This window comes from Cricetulus griseus, chromosome 7 (genome assembly GCF_003668045.3).
Source record: "Cricetulus griseus strain 17A/GY chromosome 7, alternate assembly CriGri-PICRH-1.0, whole genome shotgun sequence".
In the NCBI taxonomy this organism is placed as follows: Eukaryota; Metazoa; Chordata; class Mammalia; order Rodentia; family Cricetidae; genus Cricetulus; species Cricetulus griseus.
The window spans coordinates 108464749-108488070 of record NC_048600.1 but is presented as its reverse complement, the minus strand read 5'-3'; the positions used below and the strand labels follow the sequence as shown (position 1 = coordinate 108488070).

The 23322-nt window shown below is 39.7% G+C and overlaps 1 protein-coding gene across 5 annotated transcripts in view; it reads left to right on the top strand.

Moving 5' to 3' along the window:
* Positions 1 to 23322, top strand: part of Kat7 (lysine acetyltransferase 7) — a 37654-nt gene that overhangs the window by 1408 nt on the left and 12924 nt on the right. For 3 of the 5 annotated variants that reach the window (XM_027424277.2, XM_027424280.2, XM_027424274.2), the window contains exons 2-8: positions 3251 to 3398; positions 5923 to 6099; positions 9136 to 9375; positions 15069 to 15151; positions 18605 to 18694; positions 20803 to 20901; positions 22300 to 22410. In XM_027424277.2, the coding sequence (XP_027280078.1) occupies positions 3251 to 3398; positions 5923 to 6099; positions 9136 to 9375; positions 15069 to 15151; positions 18605 to 18694; positions 20803 to 20901; positions 22300 to 22410 (948 nt within the window). The remainder of the gene's footprint in view (positions 1 to 3250; positions 3399 to 5922; positions 6100 to 9135; positions 9376 to 15068; positions 15152 to 18604; positions 18695 to 20802; positions 20902 to 22299; positions 22411 to 23322) is intronic. The other 2 variants (XM_027424279.2, XM_027424278.1) reach the window with 1 other exon arrangement.

Sequence of the window (23322 nt, the reverse complement as noted above, 5' to 3'; positions counted from 1 at the left end):
AAGCAAAGGAAAAGGCAAGACAGAACTACAGACCAAATGTAATGCAGTTCCACAAATGTGTACTGACCACTTGCTACATGCTGGTTGTTAGGGATTCAGAAATTATAAATGATCGCAGTTGAGTGGAGAACACAGGCAAAAAAGTAACCACAGAAGGCTGCAGTACGGGCTCTGCCTGAAATTATGTACTCTGTAAGGAAGCAGTTAACTCAAGTAGATGGTGAAGAAATGCCTTTCAGAGTTAAGCCAGGAAGAATTGGTTGAAGGTCATTGAATGAGGTGACCTTAAAGATTGCCTTTTAGTGTTACTTTGTGACTCTGGATTCTTTACTCATTTATGGTCAGATTATGAATGAAATATATGGATGGATAGATGGTTGGTATTCATATTTCTGCAGAAATCATTCTTCATGAAGGCTTTTCAAGTTGAATATTTACATTAATGTCTCTTAAAATGACTGGAGTTGACAGGTTTGTTTATGTCTTGGCAGACCAAATGCAAGAGACATGCAACATACATACCAGTTGTGTGGCAATAGGTCCAGTCTCCTTTTCCAAATAAACAGAGTCCTAGAAAATGTAAATTTTTACAGGGTGTTATGGCACAAACCTTTAATCCCAGCACTTGGGAGGTGGATATCTGTAGCTTGAGGTACACCTGGTCTACATGCTAAGAGCGGTCCTATCACAAAAAGACAAAGAAGAAATGTAAGCTCTTGCTGGTGTAGTGGTACACACCTATAGTCCTAGTGCCCTTCTCTGGAGGCTGAGGCAGGAGGATCACCATGAGCTCAAGGCAAAACTGGGCTACATGGTAAATTCCAGGCAAGCCAGAGCTACATAGCAAGATCCTGTCTCAAAAACAACAAAACCCAAATGTAAATATGTTAGTAACTTGTTTGATGGCAAATCTTCCCTAAACTATTCTTAGGCTATTTAATTTTTTATATGTCTCATTTAGTGTAACACTACATTTCTATTTGCAATACAAACATTATTGTGTTGGGGGGGTTATTTGCAGAATATATGTGTTCTTTCTAAAATCTAAGAATGTTTAACTCCAAACATACTTGGCCCTCCCGCAGCTTACTATGTGAATAACAAATTTTGACCTGGAGCTAGGGTATAACCTAGTGGTGTGTGTGGTTAGTGTCTTGAAGCCCGAAGTTCAGTCCCCAGTGCACCTCACTCCCTGCCCTGTCAAAGATATTAGGACTGAAGTTTGAGGTGTTGTAATGATTTCAGCAAATTTTCTTGTATTTCTGGCCTAGTATAGTTATTATATATAGTATATAAAAGGGCATAGTATAAGTTATTAAAAGATAAAAGTAATAGTGGAGCTGGAGAGATGGCTCAGTGGTTAAGAGCACTGACTGCTCTTCCAAAGGACCTGGATTCAATTTCCAGCACTCACATGGTGGCTTACAACTGTCTGTAACTTCAGTTCTAGGGGACCAAACACCTTCACACAGATATTCATGCAGGTAAAACACCAATGCACATAAAATAAAAATAGATAATTTTTTTTGTTTTTGTTGTTGTTGGTTTTTTTTTGTTTTTTTGAGATAGGGTTTCCCTGTGGCTTTGGAGGCTGTCCTGGAACTAGCTCTTGTAGACCAGGCTGGTCTCGAACTCACAGAGATTCGTTTGCCTCTGCCTCCTGAGTGCTGGGACTAAAGGCGTGTGCCACCACCGCCCGGCAAAAATAGATAAATTTTTAAAAAGTAATCTTAGTGGCTAATCACTCCTCAGGAAGCTATTTGACAGTTATGACTGGATGAGTTTTTTTTTTTTTTTTTTTTTTTAAACTGGCATATGGGGCTGGAGGGATGGCTCAAGGGTTCAGAGCACTTGTTGCTCTTTCAAAGGACTTGGGTTCTTCTCCCAGCACCCACATAGTGGCTCATAACCATTTGTGACTTCAGTTCCAGGGGATTTGACAACCTCCCTTGACCTCTAAGGGCTTGTATGCTATACACAGACATGTAGGCAAAACTGTCATAGAATAAAATCTAATTTTAAAATAAACTGTTTTTGACTACCTATAAGTCTTTATTATAAATTCCTTTCCCAGCACTTATAACATTCATGTGGAGAAACTTCAAGGACAGTTGGATAAGAAAATAATTTGTATTTTTTCTGCTTAAATTCTTTTGGGATTAGAGTTATAGATCATTACATGTTTATTTAGTGAGTTTTTTTAAAAGATCTTTTTGCTTGTATAATGTATGTATGTGATACATGTGTGTATACAGATTTACCACAAATATGTAGGTAGGTAACTGCAGAGGCCAGAGGAGCTTGTTGAAGCTCCTATAACTGGAGTTACAGGCAGTTGTGAGTCACTGTGTGTGTGTTGGGAATCGAACCCAGGTCCTCTGCAAGAGCAACACATGCTCTTGACCAGTGAACCATCTCTTCTGCCCCAAGACCATATTTTGAAATGATGTATTTTTGAGTGTTTTTTGAGTCAGGGTCTCTTGTAGCTCTAGGTGTCCTGTAACTCATGTAGACCAGGCTGGCCTACATCTCACATAAATCTTCCTACTTCTGCTGGGATTAAAGGCATGTGCCCAGCTAGTGTGATTTTTGTTGATGGAGAGTTTGAATAAAATTTACCCTGAAGTTAAAAGGGGCCCTGCATTAACATTTTATATACTATCTTGGACTTTTCTTTTTTAAAAAAGATTTGGTTATATTGTCCTAACTCTGTGTATGAATGTATAAGTACAGGTGCCCCAGGAGGCGGGAAGCATTGCTTCCCCTGGAGCTGGGGTTACAGGCAGTTGTGAGCCACCATGTAGGTGCTGGGACTTGAAGTCAGGTACTCTGTCTGAGTTGTATATGCTCATAGCCACTGGGCCGTCTCTGCTTTGTCTTTTTCTTTCTTTTTTTCTGACATAGCTTTGCTAGCAAGACCATTTTGATTTGGGTGTTTTGTTGTTGGGTTAGATGCTTTTATTTTCAATGTGTTAATCTCTTATGAGAGTTCTAATGATTAGTCTGAATTGTTTCAGAATTAGGGATAATACAGTAAGAATTACTTCTCTTTCCAAAGTTAATTTGTATGTTATCCCACCAAAGTGTCTGAAATGAAGGATAGTTCCTCTGAACAGGGAGGGAAATTGTGGTGGATCCTTTCTTACACTGGAACTTGATGCTTCGGCATCACGGTTCATTTTACTTCCAATGCTAATAGAAACCCGCAGTAAATGCTTCCATGCTAATGTCTGGATCTGTGGTATTACAGAGAAATGCAGGCAGTAGTTCAGATGGAACCGAAGATTCCGATTTTTCTACAGATCTCGAGCACACAGACAGTTCAGAGAGTGATGGCACATCTCGACGATCTGCCCGAGTCACCCGCTCTTCAGCCAGGTTAAGCCAGAGTTCTCAAGGTAAAAGTCTTTTTATTTATTTATTTATTTTTTCTCACTGTTCCTCACAGTGGACAGATTGATACCATTTTTTTAAAAAAGATTTTATTTATTTATTATGTATACAACATTCTGCTTCCATGTATATCTGCACACCAGAAGAGAGCACCAGATCTCATAACAGATGGTTGCGAGCCACCATGTGGTTGCTGGGAATTGAACTCAGGACCTCTGGAAGAGCAGCCAGTGCTCTTAACCTCTGAGCCATCTCTCCAGCCCCAGATTGATACCATTTTATTGTGCTGGTTCATAGGGAGAATGGTCTTTTGGCTTTGTGTAGATGATAGAATGTGTCAATGTGTAAGGCAAATGCAAAAATACCTGGTTTTCAGAATGACTTCTGTCAGATACCACGTCCTGTTTATAGGTTGTGGCTTGCATAAATGTGAGACATAGATGTCTTGAGTCTTTTTTTTTTTTTTTTTTTTTTTTTAAGATTTTATGGTGCTGTCGGTCATCATAAAATTGGTAAAATGGGACTGTTATTTCATCACTTTGTAAAATGACTTAGGGACCTAAATGCCTATTGAATGTATTAGTGAGGCTTATTGCTTCTAAAAGCACATTTAATTATAGAATGTAGAGTCACATTTGATAGATATTAAAGTGTACGGATAAATACCCAGAATTTTGCTGTGGTAGTGAAAAAAACAAAAGGCTTGTGTTTGAAGGTAGGTGGAAGACTCTCTAGTGTACTTAGCCATTTGGGGTTATTTGGTAGGTAGCCTTTTGCCTCTCATAGTTCTGTTTGGTATGGAAGAAAGGTTTTAGCTAATACACAATCTTCAGAGATAGAGTAAATAGAAAAATTACAATATGGGGCTAGGTGTGGTGCATGCCTTGAATCCCAGCACTTTGGAAACAGAGGAGTGCAGATTTCTGAATTCAAGGTCAGTCTAGTCTATATAAAGAGTTCAAAGCTAGGCAGAGATTCATACCAAGACTCTAGCTTTCCCCTCCCCCCCAAAACCCCAAAAATATATTTATGTATATATTACCTGTCTATGATAGGTGTATGGGTGGGTGGGTGTGCACAAATGTGCATGCACAGATAAATGTGATTTGTTAAGGATACTGTGGAAACCCAGAGGTAGGGCAACCATATTGTTGTCTGGCATGAGTCTAGTAGAATTTTACAAATTGAAAGATGAGAAAAATGTTTTAGGCAGAAAGAACCATATATGCAAAGAATCCTGAGAGTTCTAGAAACTGTAATTAGCTATGTCCTAAAAGTTATGGTATTCAAAACAGCTAGACACATGAGCTTGGGGGGGGGGGCACAGGCACTGTTACATTATTTCCTGGCCATGCTGCTGCACAACTCTTGAGCATCAGCCACAGGATAAGAGCACCCTCCCTAATGTGAAATATAGACAGCCTTGTGAAAAGAGCCCCTGGAAGTATATAGACTTGGGGACCTGGCTCTGTACTAACTCAGTCTCTCCTGACAGCTTGAGAATTTCAACTCATACTTCACACATTGTCATAGGATGTTGTTTAAAATATTCTTCAGTTTCAGCTTTGAATCTATTTCCTTATTGGAGATGTGAAAGGTTTATGAAGGCTTCAGAGTAGATTTCTCTATGGGAAGAACATAAGGGGCTGGCTGAGTGATGGCTCAGTAGTTAAGATACTGAGTTGCTCTTTCAGAGGACCTGGGTTCAACTCCCAGCACCCATGTGGTGGCTCATGTCGTTAGTTAACTCCAGGGAATCCAATGCCCTTTTCTTTTCATACACATAAAAATAAAACTTAAAAGACAAAACAAAAACCCAAACTTAAATTTCATTTGTGTGTTTTGAGCCAGTTTATCCTTAGGTAGCCCAGGCTGACCTGTAAATTACTATCATTCTGCCTCAGACTCTGAAGTACTAGGAATACTTATGTCACTAGGTCTGTCTTAAAAATTTTTGTACATTTAGAATCGATTATGACTTCAAATAAGAATACAAGGGTAATCAGAAAGAATAAGTAATTCCCCCCCATACAGTATTTATGTATTATTCTGTTAGTTTTAGGATATCTGTATTGTGATGGACTGTAGCAAGGGAATAGGTGGTATAGTTAATACTGTTAAAGAACTCTCCTCACAATGAGCTTGAGGAGTGTGTTGCTAGTGTTTCTTTCTCTCTTTCCCAAATTAAAGTAAGTATTTTTCTTTTTAATGGATAAAGAAGCAAGCTTGGAGACATTAACTTGCCCAAGATGCCACATATGGTTGCTATGTGGAGGGGAACTGAATGGAGTTCAGTTTTCACTACAGAGCCTAAATTCTCATGCTCTGTTACTATATTGTTACACCTGAGCTAAAACTCCTTTGTCGTATGTCATTTAGTGAGATTGATATATTCTAAGAACTTGTTTAGTTTTGTGAAATAGGAAGAGAAGGAACTGCACTCTTATTAATCATGTGGATGGGAATAAAATGTTTATTATTTTTTTTTCTTTTTTCCTTTATCTTACAACCTTTTAAAACTGGGATCAGATTCAAGCCCTGTTCGAAATTTGCCATCTTTTGGCACTGAGGAGCCTGCCTATTCTACCAGAAGAGTGACCCGTAGTCAGCAGCAGCCCAACCCAGTGACTCCAAAAAAGTACCCTCTTCGGCAGACTCGCTCATCTGGGTCTGAAACGGAACAGGTGGTTGATTTTTCAGATAGAGGTAAGTGAGTGTATATGACTTATTTGTCAAAGGATCTAGTCAGTTTTCTTTTAAGGAAGGCTTTGGCACTGCAGAAAGATACTGTCAGAGTTTAGGTAAGCAAACACTATTTACCTGATTCCTTTTCGTTTGTTTGGGGTTTATGACTTTGTTTGTGGTTTATGAAATAGGATTTGAAGTATATATCCTCAAACCTGTGATCTTCCTGCCTCAACTTCCAGAGTTGCTGGGACTACAAATGTGTGCCACCATGCTCAATTTATCTAATTTCTTATTGTCTTGCACAGTCTATTTTGATTGCTAGTGTTAAGGTCCAAACAACTGGAGTGTATTAGATTAGATGTATAATTGGGAAAAGAAGGTAGAGCCTTCTGAACCCCAACATAAAGAAGGTGTGGCCCAGATTTTGTTAGAACTGTGAGTACTAGTCCAGACTGTTGACTAGAAGAGACTTTGGTAATAGGCAGTGGTAAGTTACTGACCACTGTAACCCTGTAGTTGAAGAGCCTTAGAGCAGATCTATAAGCTACTGAGATTCTTCAGCCAGGCAACATGGTTGGTTGGTTTGCACAGTTTCAAATGGTTTGCCCAGTTTCAGATTTTTTTTTTTTTTTAACTCTTGGTAGTACTTGGAAGTACAAAGATTTTCATATAAAAATCTGTACTGATTTTTAAATTTTCATTTATATTATGTGTATTGATGTTTGGTCTGCATGTAAGCTTGTGAACCACATTTGTGCCTGGTACCCATGGAGGCTAGGAGAGGTCATAAGATGGATCCCTTGGGGGTAGGAGTTAAAATTGTGAGCTCCTGTGAGGGGGCTGGTAATGAAACCCAGGTAGGTTTTATGGAAGAATAGCCAGTGATCTTAACTAATGAGTCATCTCTCCAGCCCCAATACTTAATTCTTTGGTTGGTCATTTGTTTTGTTTTAAACAGGATCTCTAGTAGCCCTGTCTGTCCTTGAACTCACTATCTAGATCAGGCTGGCTTTGAAATCACAGATCAGTAGTTAAATTTTAAAACAGGAAATATCTGGAAATATTGGGTGGCTATTTATCCACAGTAATTATTAACTGGAGCTGAATAGTAGTTGTCACTATTGGATAGACAATGAGATTGTTTGACCATGTCTAACTCTACAGTAGTCCTGATTGTTATCCTTGATTTAAGAGTGCAATTGGCTAGATGTGTTGGTGCACTCCTTTAATCCCAGAACACCTGCAGAAGAAGGTGGATTTCTGAGTTCAACGCCAGCCTGGTCTATAGCACTAGTTCCAGGACAGCTGTTTTACACAGAGAAATCCTATCTCAAGAAACAAAAGTGTGTGTAGTTTCTAGGACCAGAGATATGGCTCAATTGTCACGACCATGTACTGCTCATTTATTATTTATTTATTTATTTATTTATTTATTTAGGGTTGGGGGGTCTCTCTACATATCCTGGGCTGTTCTGAAACTCACTATGTGGACCTGGTTGCCCTCAAGCTCACAGAGCTCTGAATGCCTTTGCTTCCCAAGTGCTAAAATTAAAGGCATGTGCCACCACACACAACACAAACAGTGCTTGCTCTTATAGAGAACCTGTGTTAGGTTCCCAACACACACGTCTGGTGACTCACAACTGCCTGTAACAACAACTGTAGGAGATCTAACACCCTGTTCTGTCGAATGGCAGCATCTACATTTTGCCCACATACACATAATTAAAAATAAAATCTTTAAAAGAAAAAGAAGAGGCCAGGCGGTGGTGGCGCACGCCTTTAATCCCAGCACTCAGGAGGCAGAGGCAGGTGGATCTCTGTGAGTTCGAGACCAGCCTGGTCTACAAGAGCTAGTTCCAGGACAGCCTCCAAAGCCACAAGGAAACCCTGTCTCGAAAAACAAAACAAAAGAAAAAACAAGAAAGAAAAAAAAAAAGAAGAGTATGGTATCTTTCTTTAATCGGAGCATTTGTGAGGTAGAGGCAGGTGGATCATTATGTGTTTAGGGCCAACCTGCTTTACATATAAATTCCAGGCTGACTGGGGATAAATAGTGAGAGTCTGTCTTTTTTAAAGAAAAAAAGAAAAGAAAAAGTATGAATTTCAAGATTGTGAGATCCCAGCAACTTCAGAACCAGACATGTTGATAATATACACATATACATTCAGAAAACATTTACACATAAAATAAGTATTAAAATTTTAAGTCAGTCTCATTTCTTTTTCTTTCTTTTGTTTTTTGTTTTGTTTTGTTTTTTAGTGGGGGGGTTGGTTTTGAGACAGGGTCTTTCTATGTAGTCTTGATTTGTCATCTAGACTAGCCTTGAATTAACATAGAGAATGCCTGCTTCTGCCTCCTGAGTACTGGGATTAAAGGAACCATATCAAGCTCATTTATTTATTTATTTTGTCTTGTGTGTCTCCAGGAAGGGAAATGGGCTGGTTATTTATTTTTCCAATAAAGACCAAATGATACTAATACATTTTGGTGAATTTTTAAAATGACAACAAATAGTCAGTACTTGGAATGATGAGAACACAGTTTTACCTTACTTGGATGCTTTTGATAATTTTTCAAAGACTTCATTTATATTCGATTTTGATTGCTTAGGAAAAACATAGAGAAGTAACATGTAGTAAGGGAACCCCAAATATACATTCAACAGAATGTAAAGTTACACCAAAGTGATGATTTCAATGTCTTATAGCAGATAAGTAGGTAAAAATTACTGGTTAGATCTTGGAGGGCTATAGATGTAGCACATTTGTAGACTGCTGGCATAGCATGTATAAGGCCTTGATTTTGTTCCCTAGCACTGCAAAAAACTAGGCATGGTGGTACATGCCTATATCTCAGAACTAGGGAAGTAGAGGCAGGAGGATCATATATTCAAGGTCATTCTTAGCTACATAGAGAGTTTGTGCTATGTGACACCCTGTCTTTTAAAAAAGGCTGTGTAAAAAGACTGCAAAGTTCATAAACTCTTCAATCTAGAGAATCTTCAAGTAAAGGGACCCACTCAGCAGTTCTACCAATTGCTTTTTGTTTAGAAACTAAAAATACAGCTGATCAAGATGAGTCACCACCTCGAACTCCAACTGGAAATGCGCCTTCTTCGGAGTCTGACATAGACATCTCTAGCCCCAATGTGTCTCATGATGAGAGCATTGCCAAGGACATGTCCCTGAAGGACTCAGGCAGTGATCTCTCTCACCGTCCCAAGCGCCGTCGATTTCATGAAAGCTACAATTTCAATATGAAGTGTCCTACGCCAGGCTGCAACTCTCTAGGTGAGTGTGTGCCAGCTTCGTGATTGCACTGTGGTACAAGGGATTCCGTTGTGATCTAGCTTTTCAGACCCTTCAGTGGTTGTGTATTCAGAGCAATCATGAATGAAAACTGTTCTTGCCTATTGTCTGTGCATAATAACAGATCTAGTTGCAAGAAAATACAACTGATGAACCATTCACTTCACTGCGTGCTTTTCCCAATGAAAAATTCCCACCTTTCCTCAGCAGAAATGAAAACGGAAAACAAGTTCTCTTGAAATGCCTCATCATTAGGCACACGATCCATGCTTATGAAGACTGATACAGTGTAAGATAATACCTAGTAATGAATGCATGGGCACAGCTAATAAGGAAATGAGGAAAACATAGTTCTTAAGAGGCCATGCATCTAAGAGCATATGCCTGAGACTTGGCCTTTTATGACCAGGAGTTTCTAATTCCTATGGCTTTGTGTATTCAGTTAGTATAAACGGAAGAAACTTCTCTGATAAGTGTCTTGTTTTCTCAAGACTTTTAACTTTAAGTGAGTCACTTAGGAATTCTTGTAGTAGATCTAAAAGCTTATTTGTACTGCTTGAGTGAGCTGAGGTGTAGCTCTTGTGAGTGAGCCTTTGCCTAAAGTTGGAAGGTGCTGACTGTTAGATGAGATGCTTTTCAATATGGATTTATCTTTATGCTTATACTGTGGTCTATGAAGTGTGCCAGCAGTGTTGTGTGTATTTTAAAGGTAAATACTTTTAAACATGCTTTGTTAAAGATTCTAATGGTTAGAGGCAGTTGGGAAATTGCTGTCACTAGACTTGCTGAACTACTGTCGCAGCCTTCAGTTTGTTTTTTTTTTTTTTTTGTTTTTTTTCGAGACAGGGTTTCTCTGTGTAGCTTTGGAGCCTATCCTGGAACTCACTCTGGAGAGCAGGCTGGCCTCGAACTCACAGAGATCCGCCTGCCTCTGCCTCCCGAGTGCTGGGATTAAAGGCCTGCGCCACCAATGCCCAGCGCAGCCTTCAGTTTGTAAAACATTCAGCCTCTGAAAGCAGGCTTTTGAAGTAGTGACACTACACTATATGTGGTGTTTGTTCAGAGAATAGTTTTTCTCTGTCTTCAGAAATGGCCTCATATTGCTTAATGGCAAGGCTATATTTTGAGAGCATAGACTTTGACAAACTTAGATGATTTAGCTTACTATACACTTAGGATGTTGGGTGTGTGTGTATTTGTATTTGTATATAGCGCAGCCTATTACTCCTATACCCCAGAGAACAAAGCAATCAGCAGTAAGCCAAACATAACATGGTGCAGTTTAGAGACTCAATACACTCAACATGTAACTTGGATTCTGCTTCACTGTAAACTTTTTTATTAAACAGAAGGACTCTACTGAAATAAGAATGAGCTGGGTATGGTATGGTAGCAAGTGCCTTAACTTCAGCACTCGGGAGGCCTAGGTAGAAGGTGTTTGATCAAGGCTGGTCTGGACTGTCTAGTGTGACTATCTCTAAATAAAAAAAAAAAAGATGAAAAATATAATGCCCTAAACCAATAACATAGTTGCTAATATTGTCAGTCATTATATGTTATATAGAATTAATTGTATGTGCTGTATTTTTCCATGATCAGCATAGTTGGTTTGTTTTTATCAGTGTAACCACAAATACATGAGTTGTGTGTGCATCCAACTTTACATGTTGTAACAACCGCATTATCACAAACCGATAGGAACTTTTCAGCCCCACTATAATATTATGGGGCCCATTTGTGTGGTCTGCTATCTTTGTTTTTAGAGGCACATTGTTTACTGAAATACTAGGTAGTATGTGACTGTAAGTGTGTGGCTCTCTAAAGTTATCTGTTTCCTCTCATCTTAATTTTTTGAGATAGGTTCTTGCTATGTGGCCCTGACTGGCCTGATAGTCACTGTGTTGCCTACACTGACTTCATATTTATAGAAATCCTCTTTTTTTGGGGGGGTGGGGTGGTCCAAGGCAGGGTTTCTCTGTGGCTTTGGAGGCTGTCCTGGACCTAGCTCTTGTAGACTAGACTGGTTTTGAACTCACAGAGATCTGCTTGCCTCTGCCTCCCGAGTGCTGGGATTAAAGGTGTGAGCCACCAATGCCCGGCTAGAATCCTCTTTTTAAAAACATTTTTTTTGTTGGGGACTGGAGAGATGGCTCAGAGGTTAAGAGCACTGGCTGCTCTTTCAGAGGTCCTGAGTTCAATTCCCAGCAACCACGTGGTGGCTCACAACCATCTGTAATAACATCTAGTGTCCTCTTCTGGCCTGCAAGCATACATGCAAGTAGAACACTGTATACATAATAAATAAATCTTTAAAAACAAAACAAATGGCTGGAGAGATGGCTCAGAAGTTAAGAGCACTGGCTGCTCTTCCAGAGGTCCTGAGTTCAATTCCCAGCAACCACATGGTGGGTCACAACCATCCATTATGAGATCTGGTTCCCCTTTCTGGTGTGCAGATAGACATGAAGCAGAATGTTATATACATAATATATAAATAAATAAAAAAAACCAACTGTGGCTGCTGTTGGCCACTAAGTCCGAGTATTGGGCGAAAGCCTGAAGATTTGGATGAACCACAAGACTCCTGTTCCTTTTCTGAGAGAATGTCTCTCACCTTTATTGTGGAGCAGCCTTATACAAAAACCCCGGATCAAAGGGTTCACAACAGGATATTGATCACAGTGGGGCGAGGTCAGGAAAACAGGAGGTACCTGAGGTTATGCTGGAAAACAACTCTTAGAAACCCCATGCGGGCTAGGTTCCAATAACCAACGTTTTTTGTTGTTTTAAGATTTCTTTTAAGATTTATGTATATTAGTGTTTTGCATGTATGTATGTATGTATGTATGTATGTATACCACACTTGTGTCTGGTTCCTGAAGAGGTCAAAAAAAGTTGTGGGATCCAAACCAGAGTTACAGGTGGTTGTGGGTGCTCAGACCCGAACCTGGGTCCTCTGGAAGAGCAATAACTATCCAGAATTTCTGAGTCATCTCTTTAACCCCCTAGAGAAATTGTTCCAGCCTAGCAAGTTTTTAGCATTACAGGCATGTTCTACCATGCCTTACTAAAATACAGTCCCAGAGAATTGGCAGCTTGAATGCCATAAATACCGTTTCTCATGGTTAGATTATTTTCATCCTTCAAAGCTTGCTCTATGCTGTGGTTTTTTGTTTTTAATTATTTTTGAGAATTTTATGCTATATATTTTGGTCATATCCTTTCCTCCAACTCCTCCTAGATTCAACCCCACTTCCTTGCTGTATCATTTTTAAAATCCTAATGTCTCCTTAACCCCAAAATTATATTTTTTCACCATGAAAGAATGGTGAACTTTTTGAAAGAAAATAGTGTGGTTTGTGTGCAGATGCATGAGCCAAGTGCACAGCTGTGGCAGCCAGATGAGGACATTGGGTGTTCTTAGAAAGGGGAAGGTTTTTGTAGGCTTGCAGTTTAACTTGACGAGTTTATATTTTTACCTTCCTTATTAGCATTGTCTCTCTGCTCTTTGAATCACTGGTGTTTTATAATCCTCTTGGAAGAGATGTGTAGCAAAGAAACAATGTTCATATTTCTGTATTTTGAAATTTATTATATGTGTAGGGTGGGTGTGCTTGTCACAGCATGAGTGTGGAGGACAGAGGACATACTCTGTCTTTCACCCTTATGTGGGTTCCAAGAGTCGAACTCATGTTGCCAAGCTGCAGTTCCAGGACAGCCAGAACTCCATAGTTAGAGACCCTGTCCCAAAACAGACAAAGACAGACAGACTGCCTAAGGGACCCAGGAAGATGGTTCTGTGGGTGAAAGTGCTTGCTTGTGGCAAGCCTGACAATGGAATCCTCATAAAGTATCTGTTAAGCCCAGCATTCCTACTACTCTGATAGGAGGCAGAGATAGAATTACTGGTGGAGAGCCAGGAATGTTGTTGATACACAGCACCCAAAACAAGAAAGATCCTGCCTCAACAAGGTGGTAGGCAAAAGAAACAAACACATCATGTTCTCCTTCATCTGTGGATCTTCTTATACATGTTAACAAACAAACATATGGGCACAAAATAACATGTAAAACAAAGGGTAAATATTAGGTGAAGGACTGAATGCAAGTAATGGATACTTAAGTCATGAAAGAGGATATAAAGCTAATTTTCTAGTTTTAACTCTGTCATGGGTTGGTTTTGCTTTGTTGGTTGAAGATAAGCACATATATTTAATAGTGAAAGTGTAAAATCCAATGTGAAAAGAAACTTCACAGCTTCAGATTGGTTATCCTAACTGTACAGAAATTCATTGAGATGTCTGGTTATTCCTTGTGTGATTTTTTTTTATGCATGCTCTTTATAAGTTTTAAGAAGTTTTAAGTTTTAAGAAGTTTTAAGTAAGTTTTAAGAAATTATGAACAAAACAAAACAAAAAAAACAAGGTAAAAGATACGAACCAATTTCCAAAAGTTGTCCTCTTTCACACATACACACATTAATAATAATAATAACAACACCTGTCCAGCTGGGTGTGGTAGCTACACCTTTAATCCCAGCACTTAGGAGGCAGAGGCAGGCCAATTTCTGGGAATTCAAGACCGACCTAGTCTTATGGAGTGAGTTCCAGGACAGCCAAAGCTACACAGTGAAACTCTGTCTCTAAAAACAAAAACAAGAACAAAACAAAAACCTGTCTGAAAAATATAAGAATGAGTAGAAATACAGCTCTGTGATAAAGTGCTTCTCTAGATTGGCTTAGGTCCTGGGTTCCATTCCCATATGCCACTGTGGAAGGAAGGAAGGAAGGAAGGAAGGAAGGAAGGAAGGAAGGAAGGAAGGAAGGAAGGAAGGAAGGAAGGAAGGAGGGAAGGAAGGGAAGGAAGGAGAGAGAAGGAGAAAGAAGACAGGAACACTACCCTTTAGTTAGAACAAGCTTCCTGTGTTATCCCTACTATTTCTCCCAAGAAAGACTTAGGCTAATTGTTCTATCTTAGAATTTAGCTATAGCAGTCCAAATCTTTAAATACTCATTCTTCAAAAAAAAAAAGTATGTTGCATCTTGTTCAAGATTATCAAAATGTTTCCATAGTATAGAAATGGACGTTTTCTTCATTTTTTAATGAATTTCTTTTTATTATTAAAATACTAGTTTTGCATAGTAGAAAGAATAGTATACTTCTTTTAAATTCATTAGACTGGATTATTATTATTTTGTTTTTGTTTTTCGAGACAGGGTTTCTCTGTGGCTTTTGGAGCCTGTTCTGGAACTAGCTCTTGTCGACCAGGCTGGCCTCAAACTCACAGAGATCCACCTGCGTCTGCCTCCTGAGTGCTGGGATTAAAGGCGTGCACCACCAACGCCCGGCTAGACTGGATTAATTTAACAAAGGTTTTGCTTATTTGTTTGGTTTTGGGGATAGGGTTTCTCTGTGTAGCTCTTGCTGTCCTGGAACTTGTTCTGTAGACCAGGCTGACCTCCAACTCAGAGATCCACTTGTCTCTGCTTCCTGGGTGCTGGGATTAAAGGTCTGTACCATCACCCAGCTACAAGTCATGAACTTAACAGCACTTCTTTTGGTAACATTTATTTGTTAAAATGGAACAGTAAAATAACAGATTTGTTGTCGAGAAAAATCTCGCTTCCTAAGTGTGTATGTTCTTCCTGGAAATTAAGTTTTCCCTCCTTTAACAGGACATCTTACAGGAAAACACGAGAGACATTTCTCCATCTCAGGATGTCCACTCTATCATAACCTATCAGCTGACGAATGCAAGGTAACTGTGTTCCTTTATTCAGGGTGTGCTCGAGAATGTTTGCTACTTGACCAGCACTTTGCTAAGCACTCAGGGTATAGCAGTAACAAGGGGACAAGGTCTTGTTCTTACACATCAGTGGAGGAAGCAATGAAAAAATGTTTTTAAACAAAAGTTAGCTACATGAACAAATAAAAGAATTATCATATGTGATGAGTGTTAGGGAAGAAATTAATAGGGAGATTTATCTTTAGAATATTGGAACTTCACCACTAGCAAGTTCATTTCCTTGGTAACTGACTTCATATTCTGCTAGGGACAGATCTTTTCTACTCAGGCAGAATTTCCATAGATACTTGACTCCTCTATTCTACCTCATGTTTTAACAAATCAGTGAAGTTGTTTTGCTTTTCAACCATCTTCACATGTTCCTCTTCTGTTCATTTCTGCAGAATACTGTTCCTCTCTGTTCTTATCAGTCACATCTATTCTTGGCTAGTTCTTTTAAATTCTTCAAAAATACAGTTGTAAATAACTTGTGGGGACTTGGGATTGATGTGTTTGAGACTCAAGCCTAAGGTCCTCTTTTGTGCATCCCTGTGTGGGTTCCTGCTACCAGGGCAGAATCATGCTAATTATGGGGAAGCAAGAATTGCAAATAGTAATTAAATAGAGGGCTGAGGTAGTCTTTGGACAAGTTATCCAAACTAAGTACTTTGACTACACCAAAGTGTTGGTTGCTTTTTTGTTGTTGTTCCTTTGCTCACAAGGCCTGGGTCACAGGTTTATGCTTGTATGAACAGGTTTCATTAGGAAAAGAATTCAATTTCCTGTTCTCCTTGCTTCAGGAACTTGTTCATTTACAAGGTCTCGGGGTGGAGTTGGGAAAGTGTTTCTTTGCATGTTTAAATTTTCACCAAGTAAACCTTGAAATGCTTACAGCATTTATTTTTCATGTTGTCAAAGACCCTGCTCTTTGTTTTCATTCCAAATCTATCTGTATGAGACAGCTTCTCTGTTGGCTGTTCCTTTTGTCTTCCCACTGTCTTCCTTCAGCTGCCTGGGAGCAAGCATGGCGGTGTCAGCACCTGATTCAGAAGCTGACCAAATACTTGTACTTTCTGATAGTGTTTTATAATGCTCCTCTCTGTTGCTTATCTCTAAATATAGCAATCTGATAGTGCCTTGTTTTACGTCAGTCTTCTTGAAGCATAACTTTGAAGAGCATGGCTTGAAGCAATGTCTTTAAAGTACCTTAAGCCATTTATTTTAGAAATTTAAGGAAACTTTCAGACCAGGGAAGAAAATCCTAAATAGAGGGAAACATTTCTGCCATAAATTTTTCCTTTGTGTCCTGTACAGGGGAAATGAGAGGCACCATCCTTTTTACTGCTGGACTGTGTGCTTGGAGGAGGGCACCAGGAATCAGGGCCTTTGTACATGCTAGGCAAGGCTGCCAGTATAGAGCTACGATGAAAACTCTTAAATTTTAAATGGCATGCATATACATGATTGCTCTTGCATTTTCTAGTAAACCTTTCTGTTGACTTACATTTTTTGTGACTGCATGTAACTTTTTATGGATGACAAAGGATTCAGCTGATGAATATAAAAAAATCAAAAACTGAGCCAGGTGGTGGTGGAGCACACCTTTAATCCCAGCACTTGGGAGGCAGATCTCTGTGAGTTTGAGGCCAGCGTGGTCTACAAAGTGAGTTCCAGGACAGCTAAGGATACATACATAGAGAAACCCTGTTTGGGGGTGGGGGGTGTAGAATAAAAAACCAAAACACCTGTGATGGAGGAGTTTGCATTCTCATGGAAACCTGTACGTTAATAAGTAAATACAAGTTTATATAATGATAAACACCATGAGAAACAAAAAGAAAAAGAGAGGGACTTTTCCAAGGTGGAAGTAACATACTGCTTTTTGTAGAGGAGGTCAAGGAAGCCCTCCCTGTGATTGGCATACAATTTAGAATGTGGATGGTGTCGATAAGTAACAATATGTAAAGACCCAGGAGTGGAGATAGCTAAGAAGTGCAGTGGCCATGAGCTGGAGATACTGTTGGGCTTGAAAGTAGGTTGTGTGGTTGGAGCATGATAGGAAATGAAGAAGCAGGAATGAGATCATAAGGGCCTGTAGGACTTAGCACAGGATTATGTTTTTAATCTGTTGGTAGTGGAAGCATTTGGAGGGTCCTGCAGAGGAAGAGTGTCATTGAAACTGTTGAGCATGTGGAGAATGGCTGGGGAAGAAAACGATGACACAGAATAGATGGATTGGAAACCTGCTTAGTTGTTTTTTCAGCAAGTGGTAGCTTGGACTAGTGTGGTGTTGATAAAATGTTTAAGAAAAGATTGGATTGCTGGGCGGTGGTGGTGCACACGCCTTTAATCCCAGCACTCAGGAGGCAGAGGCAGGCAGATTTCTGTGAGTTCGAGACCAGCCTGGTCTTAAACCCCCCCCCCCAAAAAAAAAAGAAAAGATTGGATTTGGGATGTGTTTTGGAGGGGAGCAAGCTAGTAGGAGATGGGCTCAGTGTAGTGATAGGAGAAAAAGAAGGATTACATCCAAATTTTTGAATTGATCAGCTGTTGAGATGGCACCATTTGTTGGTATTGGAGAGAAGTGGAGTGGAACAGATATAGGAAATATTGGTGGTTCTACATTGAGCCTGCTTTGAGCCCAGTAGACAGGTAGATATGAGGTGTCAGTTCCCAAGGGGTGAAACTGAAACCAATGAGAGCTGACGTGATTTCTCTGGGGTCTTGTTTTTTTGTTTTGGGTTTTCGAGACAGGGTTTCTCTGTGTAGCCCTAGCTGTCCTGGAACTAGCTCTTGTAGACCAGGCTGCCTCTGCTTCCTGAGTGCTGGGATTCAAGGCATGCACTACCACTGTCCGTCCATCTCTGGGGTCTTATATCTACAGAGTTGTGTTTGCCTGTAGACTTGAATTTAGGTTTTCCCCTCTTTTCTTTTCTTCAATGCCTCCATCCTCTTTCCCAGTCCTTGAGGCAGGGTCTTGCCTCCTTATACTGCATAGGCTGCTCTTGAACTCCTCTAAACTGTCTCAACTCGTCTGCTAACTAGCACTGTGGGCAAATGTCACCATGCCCATCCTGAACCCAGATTTTTCTGATATTTTCTTCTTCCTTCTCACTCCTTTGTACCTCTTCACAGTTTCCTGTCAGCATAGTGAAAGCAGTTCGGGCCAGAGTAATCTTTCTTACAGAAAGTCTCAATTTCACAACATTTAGCTGTGATTGTTTCTTTTCCTTGATATTTAGTGGCTGATAAAGCACTGTGTGAGCCTTGCCTCATCTCTTTCTAATAGAGATAGCAATAATCAATAATAAGAATATTTTTACTTTCAAAGAATAGTGCAAATACAAGGGATTATCACATTCTTATGCTTTAAGTATATGTAGTCTTAGAAGCAGGTGAATTTATTGACATTGTTGATGGTTGCAGGTGAGAGCACAGAGCCGGGATAAGCAGATAGAAGAAAGGATGCTGTCCCACAGGCAAGATGACAACAACAGGCATGCAACCAGGCACCAGGTATGGGCCTTGTGAAAGCTCTGGCCAGCCAGTTTGAGGTCTGTTTTTTGGATCTCCTTTGCCCCTTTAACTATCTTTATAGGCAATTCATGCCTCTTGTTTCCCATGGCACATCAAAATCACTGCTGTTCCAGACATCAACTTGAAATCATGTTTGGCTTTCAACTAGTAATTTTTCATAAAGTATTCACTTCTTTCTGATAAGTGGAGGAATCAAGCTATTTATAATAATAATAGCAGTAGTAATAGTATACAAATATTTTGGTTATTTGAAAGTTTACATTGCATTTCCATTTCCTCATTTTGCATCTTTATTTTAGCCCATTGTGATTGGCTTTCAAACACCTTTGATTTTGCTAGTGTATTTTCAACATCACCAGTGGTATTTCCTCAGTATTTGACACTTGTCAGCTGTGCCAGCTTTTACTTCTTTTCTGTGATTTGTGGAAAGCATTCTTGTTCTGTCCTAATCTTCCTCTCTGAACATTCGGGCTGCATAGCTTGTACTTAATTCCTTGCTTCTTCCTAAATGACTTTGATCTTTCTGAGAACTCTATATCATTACCAAGAAGAGATTACATATATATCCTTCAAGGTTTGGAGCAAGTCTTAGCTCTTATAGGAATTCTTCTGAGACCTTCTGCAATTAGTAAATCTTTCTCATGTATTCTTCCCCTAAATGTCAGCCTTTGTAAAGTATTAGTCATATCTGTCATCTAAGTATCTGTTTCTGCAGTTAGGTGATATAGGTGATAGCAGAGGAGGCACAATGGTAAGAAAGACAGTTGCCATTGGAGATAGACATCTGGTTCTTTTGTTAGCTGTGTTGTCCTGGGCAGACCAGCTGGTAAACTTCATTTCTTTGTTAATATGAAGGAGTGAATAATGCCCACCTGTCAAGAGTAGTCATCTAACGTGTATATAGTACTTTACCTCAGTGCTTGGCAGGTAAAAGCAATCTGTAACTAATTCTTACACTTTTTTATTCTGTCATAGGTTTTATTTTTGTTGTACTTTTAAAAATATCATCATTGATGGAACATTAATGGTAAAAATCAGTATTTATGCAGTTAAAATAACTATTTCTCTTTTGGTAGAGATTTCCATCTTATTTTAGGTTTTTAATTTTTTTGTTTTTTGAGACAGGGGTTCTCTTTTCAGCTTTGGAGGCTGTCCTGGAACTTGCTCTGTAGACCAGGCTGGTTTCGAATTCACAGAGATCCTCCTGCCTCTGCCTCCCAAGCACTGGGATTAAAGGCGTGTACCACCACCACCCTGCTTTTATTTCAGTTTTTAAATGGGAATCTTGCTGTATAGCCCTTACAGGCCTGGAACTGGCTATGTAGACCAAACTGGCCTGGAATTTATAGCAGTCATTCTGCTTCTGCTGGGATTATAAACATGAATCACAGTGCTCTTCCCTCCTTACGATTCATTCATATTAATTAAAATAAATTTGCATTCCTGAAAGGGCAATAAGAACAGTGATTTGGATGGAACCTACCGATTTATAATTATAAAATTAGCATATTATTAATGATGTGGCAGTACTGTTTCTGGCAATTGTTTTCTTTAGAAAAATTCTTTTTTTAGAGCTCAGTATGGTGGTCCATGCCTATAATCCCAGCACTCTAGAGACTAGAAAGGAGGATTGCCAGCTAGGACTATGTAGAGAAGACCCTTTCTCTCTCTTTTTTAAAAAAAGGGGGGTGCAAAAAGTGGGCTGGAGAGATGACTCAGTGGTTAGGAGCACTGCCTGCTCTTCTGGAGGTCCTGAGTTCAATTCCCAGCAACCACATGGTGGCTCACAACCATCTATAATGGGATATGGTGCCCTCTTCTGGCCTTCAGGCATACATGCAGGTAGAACACTGCATACATAATAAATAAATAAATATTTAAAAAAAAAAAAAAAAAAAAAGCAAATCCCAGTACTTGGGAGGTAGAAGCAAGAACAAAAGTTCCAGGTTTGAGGCCAGCTTGGGTTACATGAGATCCTAAAGAAAAAAAGAAGGAAAAATAACCATTAACATATTTTTTTGGTGTTTTGAAGCTTATCTTCATAATGAGTTTTTCTAGCTAACATCTCCATTTTGTTTTTCTTTTAGACACCAACAGAGAGACAGCTACGGTATAAGGAAAAGGTGGCTGAACTTAGGAAGAAAAGGAATTCTGGACTGAGTAAAGAGCAGAAAGAGAAATACATGGTAAGGAGAAAATTCAGTCTGTGCTTACCCTGAACTCCCAGCACACTGAAGCCTAAGTTGTAGCTTTCAGATTGTCTAGTTGTTTCCTACCAGAGGATTCAGTGGATTCTAAGTGGCTCTTTTCTGTCACCTAGTACCCTGACCCAAGTTGGAGCTGTTACATGGAGACAAAGGGGCTTATACAGGTGAAATAGAGTTTATATTTTTGAAAATTCCATCTTTTAGTTCTGGGAATACAGCTCAGTTGGTAGAATCCGTTCACTGTAGTTTTAAGTAATCACATTTAAGGAGGTGCAGCTCTGTAATTGCAACTGTTCTGAAGATGAGACAAGAAGATAGCTCCAGGCCTACCTGGCTACCAAGTGAGTTCTAGGCCAGCCTCAGCAATCTTGAAAGATCCTGTCCCCAAGTGAAAATTGAAGGGCTCGTCATATATATATCTCAAAGTGGTAGCATGTGCAAAGGCCTGGGTCAGTTTGCAGCACTGGAGGAGGGGAGCAAATTTGCCTACTGGAACAAAGACTGGTGACATTAGAAATGTCTGTATATGATAAAATATTCAGAGCTGAGCACCAGAGCACTGACTTTGAATATAATATGCATTTCGTAATAAAGAAAAATGAGGAATAGCATAAACAGAAGATTAATCTACCTAAAAATAGCCACAATTAGCATTTTATGAAGTTTCTAGCTCTGTGTGTGTGTGTGTGTGTGTGTGTGTGTGTGTGTGTGTGTGTGTGTGTCCCCGACTGGGTTTTTCTGTGTAGCTTTGGAACCTGTCCTGGAACTCTTTTTTTGAGGGGCGGGGGGGGTGGGGGGGTAGTTCGAGACAGGGTTTGTCTGTGGCTTTGGAGGCTATCCTGAAACTAGCTCTTGTAGACCAGTCTGGTCTCGAACTCATAGAGATGTGCCTGCCTCTGCCTCCTGAGTGCTGAGATTAAAGGCGTGCGCCACCACTGCCCAGCCTTTTTTTGGTTTTTGGACACAGGGTTTCTCTGTGTAGTCCTGACTGTCCTGGAACTCATTCTGTAGACCAGGCTGACCTAGAACTAAGAGAGATCCACCTACCTAAAGGCATGTGCTACTGCCTCTGGGCTAGCTTTCTATATTGTAACTATATACCTTATCATTTTCATGGTTATGCCATGGCACCTAGTTCTCTGTCTTTTAAGTGTAAAATCTTGAACTAATGTCCTATGTAAAAGTCTTCAAACCTTTCCTTTATGTTATTCAGATCCATAGGGTGAGGAGGGGCAGCCTCTAACAGACACTGACCTGTTTGAGCTCAGTTTCCCGCACCTAGTGTGTAGGTACTTCTAAATAGCTTCTGGCTTGGCATCCATGGGAATGAAATAAACCAAGTTCTACAGACAGTATCACCCCTGTTGTTTTTCCTAGGAACACAGACAGACCTATGGGAACACTCGGGAGCCTCTTTTGGAAAACCTGACAAGCGAATATGACTTAGATCTTTTCCGAAGAGCACAAGCCCGGGCTTCTGAGGATTTGGTGAGTATCAAAAACCCCAGACTGAGGGGCAGACCCTTATGAGAGAAGCCCTTAGAACTGCCAAGAAAAGTGATTAGCAACCAGTCTGATGGAGTTGAGTACTTTACTGCTGAAAATCTCTTCCTTTCCCCTGCTGTCTTTAGAGATAGTCTTACCATTTTCATGTAAAACCATCACTTATCCTTTTTTAAAACACTGCTTATCCCTTTTTCTTAAATATTTTCTCTGTCTCTCTCATCCATTTTGGCTTGAGGTAGTGAGGTTGGTTAAAACTCTGGTTGCCCTTTTATCTCAGTTGGATAAAATTTGCAGTTCTGAGAACCTCAGGACTTGGGGGCTGTAGCACAATCCTTTTGTAGGGTTTCTTCCCATTTCAGTACATTTACCGTAAAAGCATGAAAATAACAGTGAAGAGAAATGGTGAAGTAGACTACAATCAGATATTTTATTGAATTTATTTTTTTGAAACTTTTAGGCTCATGCCATCTTCCCACTGGTTATAGGTATACTCCATATCCTTGCAGAGATGCTTTTTTTTTTTTTTTTTTTTTTTTTTTTTTTTTTTTTTTTTTATATATGGTCTTGTTGTATACGTGTGGTTGGCCTAGAATTCACTAATTCTGGCCATTGTCTGTACTGCTAAGATTGCAGGCATGTCCAACCATGTACATTACCTAGACAGAATTTTTAGCAGTTTTATGAACTGTGATTTTACCTGTGATAAAACAATTTAAATGTGCCCAGGAAAATATAGATTGTAGTGTTAATTTCATCTCCATTCCTTCCTTTTATTATGTCAGTTGCAGGAGGCAGGGCTTGGTGGCTGCTCTAGGCTGAAATATTTATTGTTTGCCACCTTCTGCATTTCTTTTCCATCATGAAGATAATGCCTAAGGCCAGCCTTTCCCAGTT